Source organism: Macaca fascicularis, chromosome 15, assembly GCF_037993035.2.
Source record: "Macaca fascicularis isolate 582-1 chromosome 15, T2T-MFA8v1.1".
Classification (NCBI taxonomy): domain Eukaryota; kingdom Metazoa; phylum Chordata; class Mammalia; order Primates; family Cercopithecidae; genus Macaca; species Macaca fascicularis.
Window position 1 is genome coordinate 44,806,118 of NC_088389.1, and position 19,530 is coordinate 44,825,647.

General features: G+C 42.8%; 1 protein-coding gene across 3 annotated transcripts; it reads right to left on the reverse strand.

Annotated features, from left to right (window-relative positions):
- Positions 1-732: 732 nt before the first annotated feature.
- Positions 733-19,462, reverse strand: PRPF4 (pre-mRNA splicing tri-snRNP complex factor PRPF4). 3 transcript variants are annotated; one of them, XM_005581032.5, is made up of 14 exons: positions 19,350-19,462; positions 18,405-18,582; positions 15,800-15,986; positions 12,297-12,384; positions 11,826-11,905; positions 11,565-11,658; positions 10,752-10,846; positions 8,575-8,633; positions 8,007-8,130; positions 6,575-6,664; positions 4,242-4,364; positions 4,023-4,130; positions 3,814-3,932; positions 733-3,298 (listed from the first exon to the last, which is right to left on the reverse strand). In XM_005581032.5, exons 1-14 carry the CDS (start codon positions 19,374-19,376, stop codon positions 3,105-3,107), a joined length of 1,566 nt encoding a protein of 521 aa, XP_005581089.2. In that variant the 5' UTR covers positions 19,377-19,462; the 3' UTR covers positions 733-3,104. The 3 variants fall into 3 exon arrangements, 2 of the variants coding, with proteins under 2 accessions (XP_005581089.2, XP_045229597.1); XR_012424460.1 differs by having other exon boundaries at positions 1,902-3,298; positions 4,291-4,364; XM_045373662.3 differs by lacking the exons at positions 11,565-11,658; positions 11,826-11,905; positions 12,297-12,384; ... (1 more) ...; positions 18,405-18,582; positions 19,350-19,462 and having other exon boundaries at positions 8,575-8,672.
- Positions 19,463-19,530: the final 68 nt, after the last annotated feature.

A 19,530-nucleotide genomic window follows, 5' to 3' on the forward strand; every position in this document is an offset into this window, starting at 1 on the left:
AACCTCTGTCTCCCGGGTTCAAGCGATTCTCCTGTCCCAGCCTCCTGAGTAGCTGGGATTACAGGTGTCCGCCACCATGCCTAATTTTTGGTATTTTTTGTAGAGATGGGGTTTCACCATGTTGGTCAGGCTGGTCTCAAACTCCTGACCGAAGTGTTGGGATTACAGGTATGAGCCATTGCACCCAGCCGAGATTCCGTCTTTAAAAAAAAAAAAAAGGTGAGGGGCATTATACAAAGTGGAGAGTCCTTAAAAAGCTCAGACTTCGTACAGGAAACAGGCAATGCTGGCTGCACCAGTCCTTTTGTCTGGTCAGTGTGGGGAAATCTGTGAAACCTTCACAAGGTCACCAATGGTCAGATGACAGTTCAGATTCAGGCTCCATCACTTGCCAGTTGGGTAAACTTGAGCGAGTGTTTCTTGGAGCCTCAGTTTTGTCCGTAAAAAGGGAATAATAAACTCAAAAGATGGTGGAGATTAAACTAGGTATCTGAATGTGCTTGGTACACCATCTAGGTAGGCACTAAGTGTTCTGTGAACACTTCTGTGGCTGTTTATCTTGCCATTTTCACAAATGCCACGCCTGGCTTTGTGCTTCTTAACCACTTTCTTACAATGATGTTTTAATTCCTGTGAAGAAATAGCCCACGAGGTATCTGTTCTGTCAAAGGCTTAGATGAAATGTTTTCACCCAACTGCTACCTCTTGGAACAACCAAAAAACACAAACAAGTAGAAGGGAACTAACAGTAAAATTCAAACCTGAGAAACGAAAAATCTTTGTTAGCACATTATATCCAATTGCATGCTAATTCACCAGCGTTCATTATTTTACACATACTACAAAGGTAAGAAAAAAATTTCTCTTCATCGCAGTCTATGAAATAGAATTCATTAATACTTGAACAATAGTGAAGTGAGCAATAGAGGGTAGTCCTGACAATTCGGAAGCTGAACAACTACATAGGAAATGCAACTACTTGGTTATAATTGAAATCAGATTAAAAACAGTATGTTTAGGTCAGGCACAGTGGCTCATGCCTATAATCCCAGCATTTTGGGAGGCCAAGGCAGAAGGATTGCATGAGCCCAGAAATTTGAGACTGGCCTAGGCAACAAAGTCAAATCGTGTCTCTTCAAAAAATCAAAAAAATCAGCCAGGCATGGTGGCATCCTCCTGTGATCCCAGTTACACAGGAGGATGAGGGGATGAGGCAGGAGAATCACTTGAGCACAGGAAGTCAAGGCTGCGGTGAGCTGTGTTCTCATTACTGCACTCCAGCCTGGGCGACAGAGCGAGACCCAGTCTCAAACGGAAACAAAACAATCCAGCTGTTTGGCGATATATCACACATTCAGAGTCCACAGAACAGAGCTGACCAAAGCCATCGCCAGCCTCTCCGCAGCAGCAAATGAAAAGTTTTTTTTTGAGATGGAGTCTTGCTCTGTTGCCCAGGCTGGAGTACAACGTGATCTTGGCTCACTGCAACCTCTGCCTCCCAGGTTCAAGCAATTCCATGTGTGAGCCAATGTGTCCGGCCAAGAAGGCCTTTAATAACTCTGACAACCCTTTCTTCTTCCAAATGCCTTTTTTTTTTTTTTTTAAATTTACTGTGTAATTTGAGAGTTCAGAGGTTGTACAGTTGAGGTGAAAAGAGGAGCATGACAGGCAAGTAAGAATTGTAATGAGTCCAGACCTGGCTTACTGGTAGTCTGGCCCACAGCGTAAACAGCCCTCTATTTAAAAAAAATTGTTAACAAGGTGCTAAGGAGACATAAATCAGAGTAATCCATATTTGAGATCATCCATTATATCCCCAACCAAAAAAAAGGAGACCTCTATGGACCAATGGCTAGGATTCAGAAATGCTTAACTATAGAAAATAATTCTCTATAGCCTAGTTTTTGTAACTGGATTTTACCGTAGCAAATGTGGAATAAAGAAAAAGTTTAGGTTTAGGAATACCCATTAGGGTTTTTTTTCCCAGTTACTTTAACATAAAGTACCCTTTAATATATGAAGTACATCCTTTAAACAGCCAACAGAAAGGAGGTTGTACAACACAGGCGTCATGTTTGCTTTCTAAACATTTGTTTGACTCCTGACACAATGGTTTTGCTTTAGGGTAACATGAAGGTTGCCAAACTTCAAAGTAAAATAAAAGAGATTTTCTGACAAAGCAAATGTTCAGTTCAGAGTTTCCTGATGCAGCCAGCATTCCAAGCAAACTCAACAGGAAGAGGTGAAGTCGTCTTCCCTGCATAACCATCGGCGTGGCTGCGGTCCACTGCTTCACATCCCATTCTCCAGGGAAAGGAAGTGTTTGCTGTTACGCGTTGTTTAACCAGTAAGTGGTGAGACGCGCCTCTTTACCTGAGGGCTTCCCGACTATAGTTCAGCCACCTTGCTCTCTGGGTCACATGTAGTCCTGAAGCATGGACCATGTTATGGAAAGCCAAGTTTCAATAATTAAAAATGCAGTCAGTCACAATCCTGGGCGCTGTGAGGATGGCTATAGGGCATTCGAACAAAAGATTTTTTTTTTTTTTGGAGACAGGGTCTTGCTCTGTCACACAGGCTAGAGTGCAATGGCACAATCTCAGCTCACTACAACCTCCATCTACCAGGCTTAAGCAATCCCTCCTACCTCAGCCTCCCAAGCAGCCGGAACCACAGGCACAAGTCACCGCAACAGGCTAATTTTAGTATTTTTTTTGTAGAGACGGCATTTGCCATGTTGCTCAGGCTAGTCTTGGACTTCTGAGCTCCAGTGATCTGCCCAACTCAGCCTCCCAAAGTGCTAGGATTACAGGCATGAACCACCATGCCTGGCCAAACAAAAGATTAATAAAAACAATGTCTACACAGTTCATGGCAGGGCATAAAAAGGTAATAAATTTTCAACCATGAGATGGGTTCACCATTACCTAGGGATTGGGCCGCCTGCCTGGAGTGGGGGCTGACATGGAAATCCAATTCTAGTGAGGGTCTACGCATGGTAATTGGCAGAAAACATGATAGAACTAAACACTTCAATTCTTCTCTTTTGAGGAAAACAGCTCCTTAGAAAGAGCTTGAGGTTCAAGTCCTTTCTCCACTGTCATCTATTCAGCCATCCAGAGCTTGAAGGTCCTATCATACGAGCAAGTGGCTATGAGCTGCCCATCGGAAGAAATATCTAGGCCCATCACTTTGCCTTCATGGCCGGCCAGAGTCTTCAGCGGGGACCAGCCTGGGTGTGTCCAGATCTTGGCTGTGTTATCATAGGCACCCGTAAGCAAGAAGTTCCCATGGATAGCTACAGAAGAGAAGGGGAATTGCTTGAGGAATTCAGGTATTCAAAAGAGAAGACAACAAAAGCACAAAAGTCTGCAAAAACATACTATTTTTAAAAAACTTATTTCTACATTCAGAAAAAGTCAACATTGATTCTGTCTTCCTACTAGGCCTCCAGGTAAAGGGGATAACCCAAGGCAGACTTAAGGGAACAAATAACAGTAAGGTCCTCTGGCTCATTCCCTGACTGTAAATCTGTTCAGAATAATATTTAGAATTCAGTGCTCAGAGCATCCATGGGGGAAAGAATGAAGCAAAGCACTCATGAAAGTCTTTACTTCCAGCAACAAGAAGCATGCTTTCCCACAGATCTAAGGGTATGGCAGGGGGAAGGAAATTATAATTTGCTCCTTTACCAGTAGGTCAAATTCTCTCCTGTTCTACTTCTCAGTTTAAGCTAAAGTCTGGCCTGTATTGCACGGGAACACAATACTGTTTGTCTGTGTCATTTAGATCTAAAATAGGAGGAAAGCTTACGCTCAAACTTCACACCAGTCACTAAGTTCTGATGAGCAGGGATGGTGTAGACGCAACGCCGCTGTCGAAGGTCCCACACTTTGCAGGTGTTGTCACCACTGCCGGTTGCAATATGATAGCTGTGGATCGGATGCAGTACTGAAGTTAGAAATAGAGTACTTTCTGACCCAGAACCCTTTTTCACCCCTCATTCAGTGTGTTTATTTTACCCATTGGGGGAGAAATTTATTCCATAGATTTCTTTCAGGTGGCCTTCTAAGAACATGATACAACGTCCTGTGCGTAGGTCCCAAACTCGACCAAATGCATCCAGTCCCCTGATAAAATAATTTATAAATGAACACTTTGAATCCAGTTCTCTGTGGAAGCACGCATACATAAGAGGTGAGAGTACTGAGCTGCCCCTGGCTACATGGGAGAAGCCTTACCCAGTGCCAGCCAAAGAGCCATCTTGATGGAAGGCAATGTCATACACACCCATGCTGTGGCCTTCCTGATGCAGGATCTCCTCTTGAGCCTCCAAATCCCATAATCGCCATGAACGGTCATAGCTAAAACCAAATCACACTAACAATCAACCAGCTGGTATTTATCCAGTTTCTACAACATATAAAGTATTGTAAGTCATTATAGCTTGTTATTAATGCTTCTGAAACTATTCATATAACCATATTAACAGGAAGCTCCTTTCTGACATAAACAATGACTCAACAACTAAGCTTATCTGCCTTAGGTGCTGACTGAAAACCATGGACTCGCTATAAACCTCTAGTGCCTATTTATTTATTTATTTATTTTTGAGACAGAGTCTCACTCTGTTGCCCAGCCTGGAGTACAGTGGCGCAATCTCGGCTCACTGCCAGCTCCACTTCCTGGGTTCAAGTCATCCTCCTGCCTCAGCCTTCTACGTAGCTGGGACTACAGGTGTGCGCCACCATGCCCAGCTAATTTTTGTATTTTTCGTAGAGATGGGATTTCACTATGTTGGCCAGGCTGGTCTCGAACTCCTGAGCTCAGGTGATCCACCTACCTTGTTCTCCCAAAGTGCTGGGATTACAGGTGTGAGCCACCGTGCCCAACCTAGCGGCTATTTTAACAGGATTCCCCAAGAATGGCCCAGCAAAGACTGTGTTGCCTTCTTCCTTCTTCCACTGTTATGCTCTTTCATTTATCAAGCATTTATACATTTACTAGGCCCTAAAATGGATGTTGGGAATACAAAAATCACTCATAGACAAATAGATCAACGGAAGAGAATAGGAAGTACAGAAATAACCACACATACATGGTCAGATGATTTTCAACAAGGGTACTGAAACATTTCCAACAGAGAAAGGAAAGTCTCTTCAGTACACAGTGGTGTAACTGACTATGCACATGGAAATAAAGACAAAAGAGACAAACTCAGTTAAAAAAAACAGGCAAAGCATATGACAGGGCACTCAAGAGCAACAGTGATCAGGGTAATAAGAATGAAAATCATGGGAGATCACTACACACCTGCTAGATTGGGCAAAATGGTAAGTCTGACAATACCAAATGTTAACAGGGATGTGAAGTAACCAGAACTCCGGGAATGTAAAATGGTGTAACCGTTTTGGAAAACTGGTGGGGAGTTTAGAAAAAGTTAAATATACGTCTAATACCTCTACCCTATGACCCAGCAATTTGTACTCATGTCCACAAAAAGCCTGGTACAAGAATATTTATAGCAGCTTCATTCCGACTGGCCCAAACCTGGAAACAGCCCAAGTGTCCATCAACAGGAGAATGGATAAACTATGGCACAGTCATAAAAATGAACAACCCCCAGCAATAAAAAGGAATTACTGATACATGCAACAACATGAATGACTCTTAACAATGTTATGCTGAGAGAAAGAAGCCTGCCACAAATGAATTCACACAGTATGAATAGACGTAATTAATTTATGGTGATAGAAGTCAGATCAGCAGTTGCTTCAGAAGGGGAGTTGGCTGGAAAAGGGCATGAGGGACCTTTCTGAGGTGATGGGACTGTTCTCTACATTGACAGGGGTGTGGGTCACAGGAATGGTACGCATTTGTAAAGAATGATAGCTTTGTACACAAAATAAATCCATTCCATTGTATGTAAATTACAGCTTAATGAAAAAGTTCTCTAGCAGATTCTAGCCTCCCTGAACTTACAGAACCAGGAAGGGAGACTTACATACCTGTAGCATTGGACAAAAGTGAAAATCCTTGTTTTCTGGTAATTTGTAACTCTGAAATTTCAGATCAATTGTAATTTAAAGGCAAATATGACTGGGTGCGGTGCCTCATGCCTATAATCCCAGCACTTTGGGAGGCCGAGGCAGGAAGATCACTTGACGTCAGGAGTTCAAGACCAGCCTGGCCAACATGGTGAAACCCTGTCTCTACCAAAAATAAAAAATTAGCTGGGCGTGGTGGCACGTGCCTGTAGTCCCAGCTACTAGGGAGGTCGAGGCAGGAGAATCGCTTGAACCCAGGAGGCAAAGGTTGCAGTGAGCTGAGATCGCGCCACTGCACTCTAGCCTGGGTGACAGAGTGAGACTCTGCCTCAAAAAAAAAAAAAAAAAAAAGGCAAATATACTTAGCCCTCACTATATTAAACATTCTCCTCTGATTCCAATTCTCTGCAGCCCAAGAAAATCCTACCTAAAGATCTCTGCTCTAAAAATTTACCTGGCACATAGCCATAAAGAGTTAAGAAGATGCCACAGGCCTATATGGATAAAACAGTAACAGGATGGCTCACCAGGTGGTGCCCAGGAAACGTCCTGATGGATGCCACATTACCCGGGCCACACGCACTGTATGGCCTTCAATATCTGCCACTGGTTCATCACTGGAAAAGAACCAAACATATAAACAATTTTATAGACATATAAATATTCCCAAAACTGATTACCTTTTGTGCAGCTATACCCATTCTTTACAACATGAGAGGCTAAATTGTAACTACACTTGTAAAATACTTCAGCCCAATAAGCAAAATAGTCATTCTGTACCAAAGGAGTACCTGAATTCTAGAAAGAAAACATGCTTTGGAAGAGACATAAGGACACAGAAATCACACAGTTTTGGTACAGGATTACAGATAAACCTTTTTCAAATTTAGGCCTGTTCTAAGATCCAAATGAAAAAGGAACTCCTAACTAGAGATGAGGCTTAGTCTCCTTTTGGTGGCTATTAAATTCTACAATCCAGCAACCACCAAAAGATCTGAAACATCAGCAAAAGGAAATAAACATGAACTCTAAGGAGGGTAATTAAAAAGGCAACTTTGTCAATGTGCATACACAGAACAAGCCAAAGCCCGAAGGGAATAAATATTGCTAAGTATTACCAAAGCCAATTAAAACTCGCTGTGCTCGTAAGTCAGACCCTGCCTGGTGAGGAATGAAGACATTAATTAGCTCTTATAAAAATTCTCAAGTAAAAACCTTCATGTGTTTTCCCAAAGAAAGAAAACTAAGCAATTAAATTCAGATGTCTTTTGGCCAACGGGGTGCTTCCAAAGTTGTTTTTTTTTTTTTTTGAAAACAATCACATAAACACATGTTAAAAAACTGTTGTAGTTGGAAAATACATTCTAGGTAAAGGATGACGCTACTGGGAGGAGACATCTCCCTGGTAATACTGCTAGACAGAACCTCACTTTCCTCTCCCCTGTGGCTGTTTGCTAAGAACCAATGAATTGCCAAGAATATTATCTTTAGTTCATTGTTAATCATGTAGGAGGTAGCCTGGATCTTTCTGGAATAAATGGAGCCAGGAAATAGTGGTCACTAGGCTACAGGCAAAAATCAAGATCCAAAGTTAACAGGTAAGAAAAAACTGACGTAACTCCTTTAGTAAGAAAAGGCCTAAGAATGAAATCTTCCACTTACTTCATTTTCACACTAAGTTACCTTGACTCTTAAACCATCTTGGGGGTTAAATGCCAGATTTTTTTTTCTTTCAAGACAGAGTCTTGCTCTGTCGCCCAGGCTGGAGTGCAGTGGTGCGATCTTAGCTCACCACAACCTTCACCTCCCAGGTTTAAGCAATTCTCCTGCCTCAGCCTTAAGGTGTGAACCACTGTGCATGGCCTAAATGCCAGATTGTTAACCTGAGGTCCTGGGGACCAACCAATCAAACATCTTCTTTAGTGATGGCAGTGTGGGCCACAGAACAGTGATATTCACCTGTCGAGACTCCAAAGCTTCACAGAGCCATCAGCCGCACAAGAGGCCAGGTTGACATCTTTTTGGTCCAAGGAGACAGTAGATTTGGGATGGAATACAATTGCTCCTACATTTGTGTTATGCCCTAAAGGAGTGTAAGAGATCCAAGTTAAAAGGTTCCTGCCTCTTTATAACCTGTGTGCAAATACAGACTATGATGAACATCACAGGTAAGTATATACTAGGGAACATGTGGACATAGAGAGTATGAAAGTGACTATTCAACTATTAAAACATGAACTATTTTAAGCTACTATTTAAATTATATTTTTTAAAAAAGCAAAACAAAAAAAAAACCCATTGTGGTTTTGGTTTAGAGATTACAAAATGCCAGAGTGTGACTGGACATGACAGAAAAGTGGATGTGTATGAGGTTGTGATAGTCCAGTCTTGCAGCCAGAGAAAACCAAGTCAAATCAAATCAAGAATTAATGCTGTGTGTATGGGGTCTGAGTGTCAAGCAGAGTTTACGGTGTAACTGAGTTCACACTGGGAAAAAGACTGAGATTTAGATAAGACTCTAACTTACCTCGAAGAGTGTGAAGGAGGTTGCAATCAGGAACAGACCAGAGCTTGCAAAGCCCACTCCTATCAAATACAAAGGAAAGCATCTCAGCCAGGGTTGGTCTGGGAAGGAAAAGGTACCTTGGTAATATTACTAAAGGACAATCTCTTGTCAACCCCAACAAACTTTACAATGGCTGACAGAAACATAAAAGCCTTATAGTTGGAAGGGTTATAGAAGAAAAAGCTACCTCCAGCCTGCACGCAACTAGAGGCTTTTACTGGACTATAATTAACACTACACCAGTAGCCATTTTCCTTAACTTTTGGATCCACTTGTGAGGGAAGGTGGGGCAAATTAAACTATCCAATAATACTAATATTAATAGTGATACTATCCTTAAATATGAACAGTATTTTGCTGATTACAAAGTATTTAAATTTTTTTTTGAGAAAGGGTGTCACTCTGTCACCTAGGCTGGAGTGCAGTAGCATGATCACAGTTCACTGCAGCCTCAACCTCCCAGGCTCAAGCAATTCTATCACTCAGCCTCCTGAGTAGCTTGGCCTAATAGGCGCATGCCACCACACCTGGCTAACCTTTAAAAAATTAAATAAATTTTTAAAAATTTTATGGGCCAGGTACAGTGGCTCACGCCTGTAATCCCAGCACTTTGGGAGGCCGAGGCAGGCAGATCACAAGTCAGGAGATTGAATCCCTCTTGGCTAACACAGTGAAATGCTGTCTTTACTAAAAACACAAAAAATTAGCCGGGCATGGTGGTGGGCGCCTGTAGTCCCAGCTGCTTGGGAGGCTCAGGCAGGAGAATGGCATGAACCCAGGAAGCGGAGCATGAAGTGAGCTGAGATCGTGCCACTGCACTCCAGCCTGGGCGACAGTATGAGACTCCGTCTCAAAAGAAAAAAAAAATGTGTAGAGACAGGGTCTCACTATGCTGCCCAGGCTGGTCTCAAACTCCTGGGCTCAAGTGATCCTCCCACCTCGGCCTTCTGAAGTGCTGGGATTACAAGCGTGAGCCACCCTGCCTGGCTGGCCTTAAACTTTATTTAGGCCAGCCTAATTTTTGGAAAATTTTGGAAAATTTTCAACAAATTACTTTTATATCTATTATCTCAGATGATCTTTCTAACAGACCTGTGAAGTAGGTACAGCAGGAATGATCATTTATACTTTACAGTGAAGGTAATGAGGCTTGGAGAGGTGGACTGATTTGTGCAGTCCCTTGGCTTTCTCCTAAACCAGTCTCAAGGTCGGCCTAGTCAAGTAGCTCCTGTGTATTAAATCTAAGTTTCCTTTCTCTTTAGTTAGCCATGTCTCACAAAAAAACACAACCATTTGGGAGGCCAAGGCGGGTGGATCACAAGGTCAGGAGATGGAGACCATCCTGGCTAACATGGTGAAACCCTGTCTCTACTAAAAATAAAAAAAATTAAAAAAAAATTAAAAAAAAAAATTTGTCAGGCATGGTGGCAGGCACCTGTAGTCTCAGCTACTCAGGAAGCTGAGGCAGGAGAATGGTGTGAACCCAGGAGGCGGAGCTTGCAGTGAGTGGACACTGTGCCACTGCACTCCAGCCTCGGCGACAAAGTGAGACTCCATCTCAAAAAAAAAAAACCAAACCAAACCAAACAACCAAACTCAAACAAAACAACAAAGTTACCACATCCTGAGTTTTCTGCGTATGTGGTGATAAGAAAATAAAACAAAGATAAACCAATAATTAACATTTAATGAGCCCTTACTACATACCAGGCACTGTCAAGGCAAAATGCTTTACAAACACTACCTCATCCCACTTTACAGATAAGGACACTGAAGCTGACAGGGATTAAGTATCTTAGGGAGATCACATAACTGAAAAAGAAAAGCCAGACTGAGTTATGGATACTAGTTGGTCTGTAAACTCACTACATGACCTGCTCCAAAATACTAGTGTCAAGAATGTGACAGAGTGCTAGAGTGTAATGAATCTCTGGGGTCACTGGTGAAGACTGAGAACGGCTAAACCAAGTCTGCATCATATTATACAACAGGTAGAGCACTGACTGATACCTGTAGTTTGGTGTGATCATGAGAAGCAGAGAAAGAGGACGTACAAATAGACGTCTAAGACAAATGCTAATATTTTCCTGAGCCTGTTCCCCATTTAGGAAAAAATGTCACTGTAAAATGGAACTTACCAACAAGCTGTGGCCAGCATCTTGGAATTGGGACTAAAGTGACAGTAGGAGATAGGCCGATCATCCCCAATCTGACTGCAAAAATTATTCAAAGACTTAAAAAGAAAAAAAACACACACACACGATGATCATTAATAGGTTAATCTGAGTTCCTTGGCTTTTCCACCAAAAAAAGAACAACAAAGCAACTTTTCAGTTTTAACCCATCCCAAGATTCTTCTGTGGTTTTGAGACAGAGTGTTGCTCTGTCGCCCAGAGTGGAGTGTAGTGGTGTGATCTTGGCTCACTGCAACCTCTGCCTCCCAGGTTCAAGCGATCCTCCCATCTCAGCCTCCCAAGTACCTGGGATTACAGGCGCATGACACCATATCTGGCAAATTTTTGTACTTTTAGTAAAGACAGGGTTTCATCATGTTGACTAGGCTGGTCTCAAACTCCTGAGCTCAGGTGACCCACCCACCTCTGCCTCCCAAAGTGCTGGGATTACAGGCATGAGCCACTGCACCCAGCTGTTTTCTATAGTCTTAGTATCACAACTTCTGAGTCAGATAAATATAAACAGAAAACCCCAGAGAAACTTTGACGTATTAACAGGGAGAAATAAAGAAGAGAACCATAGGCCTCTGCTGAGTACAAAGCACAGCAAGCTCCTGTCACGTTAACTGATTGCTCCTTCCATGTCACAGCAGCTCAGCTCAAGCAGGGAGGGATCGCTCTAGTCACCTCTACCTTCCCAGAGGTGGGCCAAAGTAGAAAAATCACACAAATATGAAGAACCTTTAAGACGTGGGACAATCACTGGGAGCATCTTACCCGGAGAGACTTGTGCAGCTCTTGCATCTGGGAGGTCCTTGTTGTCTCAGGAATCTCCTTATGGAGTCGGGCCTCTTCCAAGCGTTTCATTGCCCTGTGACACAGAAACACCATCACCAGGAGCAACAGGGTTGTAAACAAGGGTCCACATGTATCTCTACCCCTCAATTTCATTTAACAACCACAGTCATTATCAAGCACTCAGTTCCTGAAACACATACACAAAATATGCTTCTTTCTTCTACTGGAGGCTCTCTTTACCTGGGCAATGAATAATTAGCAATCCATAGTCTTGCCACCTTCAAGCTATTTGGTCCTTCATGGTACCAGGTCTGCTGATACTGAAAGGCAAATTAAGAGCAGAAAGGTCAAATCTGAAGCATTCTACTCCTGTCGTTTCTCCATGTTAACTGCCCAGAAGGAAGGTGAATTCGTTTGGTAATAGTATGAAATCAGGCATATGGCTTTCTACCGTATTTTTTTTCTATGATATGCAAATAGATGGTTATACCAGGAATGCTATGATTCTTTCCTGACTGGAAAACTCACTGAGCTCCATTCATACTTACAAAGGAACCAAAACTACTGCCAGCAACTATTCTTGAATGGTAGAGCCTTCAAAGACACTTCCCTCCATCATCTTAGCAAAGCAAACCATTGAAAGCAGAAAATGAGAGACCTATCTCCTCATTTCCTTCATGTTTACACTGTGAAGTTAAAGACATGTTCTACCTCTTCTTTGGACTTCTTAGACTTCTCATCATCCTTTTTGGTCTTTTTCAAGGCATCAGTACCGACGACTGAGAGGATATTTCTTAACCTGTTAAAAAAAAAAAAAAAGATCAGAATTTAAACATGGTTGACATAACACTGTTTTTAAAGTACACTTTAACACAGTTTTAAACACTGTTTTTAAAGCTCCCCTAAGATGGGAGCAAGCCTCTACTATTCTCTTACTGTTCAAACCACCTAGCAACCTTTTTTTTTTTTTTCTTTTCAAGAGATGAGGTCTTGTTGTTGCCCAGGGTGGAGTGCAGCGGCACGGTCATGGGTCACTGCAGCCTCAAACTCCTGGGCTCAAGCGATCCTTCCACCCCAGCCTCCTGAGTAGCTGGGACTACAGGTATAATGCTACAACTGGCTAATTTTTAAATTTTTCTGCAGAGACAAGGTCTTGCTATGTTGCTCAGGCAAGTCTTGAACTTCTGGGCTCAAGTGATCCTCCTGCCTCAGTCTCCCAAAGTGCTGGGATTATGGGCATGAGCCACTATGCCCAGCCCTCCAACAACCTTCAAAGAGTCAAGTGGGGATGGCTAAACTCCCACTGTGGTTTCTCCCACTCAGTCTTCTCTATTTGGAAATTCCCAAAATTCAACTATAAGCAATTACTCTATGCAGTTTAGAGTCAATGAGCCCCTACACTGCTACCACTTGGTTTGTGAAGACTGCCAACTTTCACTCAGTGCCACAATGTACTGGATACGGACTCAGGTGCTAACTATACAGTGATGACTAAGAATCCGTTCTTGATTTCAAGTAGCTTAGTCCTGGGGAAACGACAGAGAGTACTGGCGAACTATATTATATTACCTATCACGACAGCAGTAAGCACACAGTGCTAGAGGGGACTTTGTAAGGGGGATCTAACTAGGCTTAGAGGATCAGGGAAGGCTTCATTAAAAAAAGGTAGTATCTAAATTGAGTCCTCAATGAATCAGGTCAAGGGGGTTAAGAATGAGAAAATGTCAGGCAGAGGGTTAAACAAATAAGGCCTGGAGGTAAGAAAAACATGTTGAGCTTGCAGTCATAAATAATTCAGTATGGCTGGAGCGTGGAACATAGAAGAGGACTGGTGAAGAACAGGGCTGCAAATGCGAGGAGGGGCCAGGTCACAAAGAATTGCTAATGCAGCACTTAGGAGGGCTTACAGGTGAGAAAGATCACCGAAACAGTACGAAGAGTGGATTAAAAGGGAAGAATAATGGCAGGGAAATCAGACAATACTACTGTAGTGACCCTCTGAGTCACAACGGTGGACTGAAATTCAGATAGTAGCAGTAGTGACTCAAGGGATTCATTTAAGGAACATAATAATGAATAAGACTTTGCTGGTGGAAAAAACAAACTAAACAGTAATAAAAAAGTATACCCTTCGAAAAGGCTAATAAAACAACATACTATGACAGAGAATGGAGGGGTTAGGTGTGATGAAAGGCTTCTTTGAATAGGTGGCATTTATGCTGAAACAAAAGAATAAAGTTTGACAGGGATCCAGATTCAATAAAAAATGAAGAAGAAAGGCTCAAGCCTGAAATCCCAGCACTTTGGGAGGCCAAGGCAGGCGGATCACTTGAGGTCAGGAGTTTGAAACCAGCCTAGCCAACATGGTGAAATCCCGTCTCTACTAAAAATACAAAACTTAACCAGACATGGTGCCACATGCCTGCAGTCCCAGCTACTTGGGAGGCTGAAGCAAGAGAATGGCTTGTACTTGGGAGGTGGAGGTTGCAGTGAGCCGAGATTGTACCATTGCACTCCAGCCTAGGTGACACAGCGAGACTCTGTCTCAAAGAAAAAAAAAAAGAAAAAAAGGAAGAAAAAAAGGTTCTAAAAGCCAAGAGAGAGGAATAAAAATAGACCAATTATGTGGGAAAACATAAAAAGAACTAGCATATTCCAGAAGGACCAATGTGGCTATTCTAGTAAATTGGGGAAGGGTGGTATGGGTAAGGCTGAAGACCTTACAGACCATGAAAAGAGTTTTTTACTCCAAGTATGAGATGACAATCTAGGATTTTAAGCAAGCAATCAACACAACATGTTTGGGGCTATCACAACAGTGCAGATTTGAAAGCAGTAAAGATAGAGCAATGATAGATTGGAGTTGTAGCTCGCAAGCAGAATAGATTAGATTTTGCTGATGAATTATAAAGGAGGCTAGGTAGATTTTCAACTAAGAACTGTATGAGTATAGGAGAGAGCTGGGGAAATATTTCAATTCAGATGCCTCAAGTCTGAAGTACCTGTGGGATGCCTCAGCTACAACGAGAGATCTGGGAATCAACAGAACACACACAGTGAATGATGCCAAGGGAGTAGATCTGATCATCAAGGGCAAGTAGAGAAGGCAGCCTGTAAAGGGTAGGCAGAGAAAAAGAGGTTTAGAAGGTAAGCGAGAAGAACTAGCTAGTGAGAGACAGGAAAATCAAGAGGATTTGGTCTTAGGAGAGTGAAGGAAAGGGAGTATTCCAAGGAGGGAGTGGCTGGCAGTATACTAGGGCTATTCTTAGTAAAAGTGGGTTGGTGACCTTAATAAGGAGCAATTTTAATGTGGCAGGGGTCGGTCAGTTTGCAGCAGGTTGAAGAGTAAATAAGGGTAAGGACCTCAAGAGAGTAATAGAGAAAACCCTTCCAACAAGCTGGATGATGAAGGGGAGATGAGACAGTGGATAGAGACCAGAAGGGCTCTTCATAATTGTGTATGACTAGACCACAACTAAAAGACTTTGCAACCTGTAAATCATAAGAGGGCATTACCCGAGGACCGTACCCCTCTTCAATAAAATCCAAAAAACATTTATCATTGTTTTAGGTTACTGACATAGAATGCATTTGATGTCTAAATTTTCAAAGCCCCAAAACAAATGTTTATCCAATTCAAAACTTGCACTGGGGAGGGGAGGCAAGGGAGCATGTTAGCACCCTCTTCCCAGTCTATAAAGAAAAACTGGCCAGGCGTGGAGGCTCACGCTTGTAATCCCAGCACTTTGGAAGGCTAAGGTGGGTGAATCATTTGAGGTTAGGAGTTCAAGACCAGCCTGGCCAGCATGGTGAAACCCTGTCTCTACTAAAAATACAAAAATTAGCTGGGCATGGTGGCGGGTGCCTGTAATCCCAGCCACTTGGGAGGCTGAGGCAGGAAAATTGCTTGAACCTGGGAGGTGGAGGCTGCAGTGTGCCAAGATCATGACACTGCACTCCAGCCTGGGTGACAGAGCAAGACTCTACCTCAAAAAAAAAAAAAAAAAAAAAAAAAAGAAAAAAAAATTAATAGTAGAATAAAAATTGGCCTAAGATAGATGATAGGCTAACTCATATAAACACAGTAAGATATTGGTAACATGATAACATGATTTGAGACATTCTATTCAAGTTCAACTAAAACATCAACCAAAATTTGGAGTAGAACCCTGTGATTATAATAAAGAAAAAAAGTAAATGTTTAGAAAGGTGACCTTTCTCTTCTTTCAGCAGGACCCTCTCCAAAAAGTGTGATGGGTTCCCCCAAGGCTCTAAGGCAAGCCTTGACCTCTGAGTCATCTGTGGAAACATTGATCTGCCGGGCTCGCTTCCTTCTCTCAAACTCAGCCAATACTTCTGCCTGTCGCTCACTGATATGCTCTTCAATTTCAAACACTTCTCCTGTCAAAAAGAAAACAGGCAACATCAGCAGATCTTCTTCAAATGGAGAGAAATAAATAATTGCAGTCTGTGTATGCCCTGAGAGAAAGGTAATGTCTAATATATTACACATTTTATAGTTTACTGTTTTTCAGTTTATTAAATTATGCCAAACACATAAACCTAAATGACACAACTTCAAAAGGCAGGAAAATGGTTCAAGCCACCTCTGGTTTCATTTATTAACTTTATACCTCTACATAACTTTACAAAGCTATTTATTCTCTAAAGGAGTCCCAGTATAGGGATACTTAACAAATAATTAACTAGTAAACTGCAAATAATTACCATGAAAATGAGAGTTCCACAACTATAAGGATTTCTGGAAAATCTAGCAATAGTTTTGAAACCCACACCAAAATACAAGTGTGATAAAAAATGAGAGGTACAGTGGTGACATTATGTTTAAAAACAGTATAAAAACTTTAAAAAGTCACTAGGCTACAGCACATGTGTTTAGAAAATGTGTGGGAGGATCAATGAGAAACCTGACAGATGTCCCTACTGCAGAAGAGTCTTCAGTTTTTTGAGACGGAGTCTCGCTCTGTCGCCCAGGCTGGAGTGCAGTGGCGCCATCTCAGCTCACTGCAAGCTCCGCCTCCCGGGTTCACACCATTCTCCTGTCTCAGCCTCCCGAATAGCTGGGACTACAGGAGCCCGCCACCACAACTGGCTAATTTTTTTGTATTTTTAGTAGAGACGGGGTTTCACCATGTTAGCCAGGATGGTTTCCATCTCCTGACGTCGTGATCCACCCACCTCAGTCTCCCAAAGTGCTGGGATTACAGGCGTGAGCCATCACACCCAGCCAGAGGAGTCTTCATTTTATGCCCTCTGGTATTGTCTGAATTTCTTATGACAAATATGCGTAATTTTATTTTAAAAATAGAGTGGACCTCTCATTACTGACATGGAAAGATATCCTCAATGGTATATAAAATGAAAAATGGGGGTTATACAACAATTTACGTATCATGTTTTCACTTATGGAAAAAATGACGTATTTTTATAGCTGTATTAAAATTCTAAGATATACAATCAATTAATTAAAAAATACTGGATTTTCTACTTCACACATTCATACACTGTTTGATCTTTTAAAAGAAAAATAACTATTACCTTTTTTTTTTGAGACAGGGTCTCTCTCTGTTGTCCAGGCTGGAGTGCAGTGGTACAATCATGACTCACTGCAGCCTTGAACTCCCACCTCAGAACCCCAATTAGCTGGGAATACAGGCACGCGTCACCATGCCCGGCTAATTTTCTACTTTTTGTAGAGATGGGGTATCACTATTTGCCCAGGCTGGTCTCGAATTCCTGGGCTCAAGCCGGACTCCCACTTCGCAGCCTCCCAAAGTGCTGGGATTACAGGTTTCAGCCACCAGGCTTGGCCACTATTACTTTTATAATAAAACAAGATATCTCAGCCAGGTGCAGTGGCTCACGCCCGTAATCCCAGCACTTTGGGAGGCCGAAGTGGGCAGATCATTTGAGGTCAGGAGTTGGAGACCAGCCTGCGCAACATGGTGAAACCCCGTCTCTACTAAAAATACAACAATTAGCTGGGTGTGGTAGCCGGCACCTGTAATCTCAGCTAATCGTGAAGCTGAGGCAGGAGAATCACTTGAACACAAAAGGCAGAGGTTGCAGTGAGCCACGGTTATGCCACTGCATTCCAGCCTGGGCAAGAGAGTGAGACCCTGTGTCAAAAAAAAAAAAAAAAAAAAAAAAAAAGATATTTCCCTTTGGGTAAAAAATAATTGGAAAACTTCAAAAGGGAGATTATCACGAACCACTCTAGCTGCAAACCAATGCCAGAACTATGTTAGATCTCCAGAAGACAAATGGAATCAATCTGAATCCAAATGTACACTGAATTTTTGATAAGACTGCTCACTCATAGAAGCAAAACTATGTAACACATTGTAAGAAAAAGGCTCTCTGCATGATTTTAAGGGGGTAGGCAAAATACAGCCTTATAGATGCAAGTTTAAGAATTGAAATTCTGCCAGGCGCAGTGGCTCACGCTTGTAATCCCAGCACTTTGGGAGGACGAGGGGGAGGGATCACAAGGTCAGGAGTTTGACCAACATGATGAAACCCCGTCTCTACTAAAAATACAAAAATTAGTTGGGCTTGTTGGTGTGCGCCTGTTATCCCGGCTACTCCGGAGGCTGAAGGAGAACTGCCTGAACCCGGGAGGCGGGGGTTGCAGTGAGCAGACATCGCGCCACTGCACTCCAGCCTGGTGACAGAGCGAGACTCCGTCTAAAACAAAAGAACTTAAATTTTTTGACATTATAAAACTGATGATATTCAAGTTTAGGAAAGTATTCATTACACAAAGAGGTAAAGATGGGTTCACAATTTGCATCTTACCAGAGGTTATATTAATATTTCCAGCTTCGATCCCTGCTTTAAGTCCTTCTTTCCCCAAAATCCCAGACTCTCCTTTGGCCAGACGCTCCCTCTCCTTCTCTTCCAAACTTCCATAATAGATGTGTGGTTTCTTCACAACCGGAGCAACTAAGTCATCGGGTGTTTTAGTTTTGGTTGCCTGCCAAATCAAAAATCTGGATTAAATTGAGGTTTAATCTTGGCAATTTACCGGATTTCCCGAGGATGAAGCTCGCCCTGAGTTTCACAGTCCTATTTCCTTCATAATTGAAAGGACAAATTGGACACTACTTAAGATGTTCTTCATCGATTTGAGGTGAAGGGGAGGGTGTTTCAGTCCCTCACTTTAGCTGACGGGATTGATAAAACTAGTGAGGTTCTCTCGAGTATTTTCATATGAAAGGTTTGCTCTGGAATCTGTTTACTTTATTCTGCTGGAAACGTGGAATCTCGTGTTTTACGATGTATCCAAGATTACTGCTCATCACTGGGGAAATACTAAGGATAGATGAAATAACCAACGCGGTGCTAAAGGATAACAAGTTACAACATTACGAGTGTATACATTTCAAACGTTTCTAGACGTGAGGTAGAAGTTAGTAGGTCTCATTAAAATTTTGAGATCTGCCAAACGCATAAACCTTGGCCAAGACACTTCCCTATTTCAGAGCACCGTTACTGGATGAGTCGGAAGAGATGTTTGCCCTTTGGGGCTGTAGTGGGAGAGGTGCAAATAAGCTACAGTCCACGAAAGCGCTTAGGGGTCAGGAAAACGGTGGTCCGCTGTGTAGAACACCACTGAGTCCCGCAGCCTTCCTCCTCAGCCCTCCACCGCCTTCTCTCGCTCCCTAACGGCCCCTTCCCGCAGAGATCCTCTTCCCCCTTCGCGCTCCCTGCCAGAGTGAGTTGCGATCCCGGGCTCTGTACCGTGGAGGAGGTTCGCGAGGAAGCCATGCTGGGCTCTGGAGCCGCGAGGCCCCAGCGAAATCCAAGCTCTCCGTTTCAGACCTTCCACCGCGCGCCCAGCAGAGCGGAAGTGCGTCACTGACCGGAAGTGTGTCGCAAACAGGACATGGGCCAAGAGCCGTCGCTGCGCCCGGAGCGGCGC

Coding starts and splice junctions, on each gene's coding strand:
- PRPF4 (XM_005581032.5), bottom strand. CDS start 19,376: ATGGCTTCCTCGCGAACCTCCTCCACG. Junction 4,131..4,241: donor GGCTCTTTGGCTGGCACTGG/GTAAGGCTTCTC, acceptor TTATTTTATCAG/GGGACTGGATGCATTTGGTC. Junction 3,933..4,022: donor ATAAATTTCTCCCCCAATGG/GTAAAATAAACA, acceptor TCCGATCCACAG/CTATCATATTGCAACCGGCA.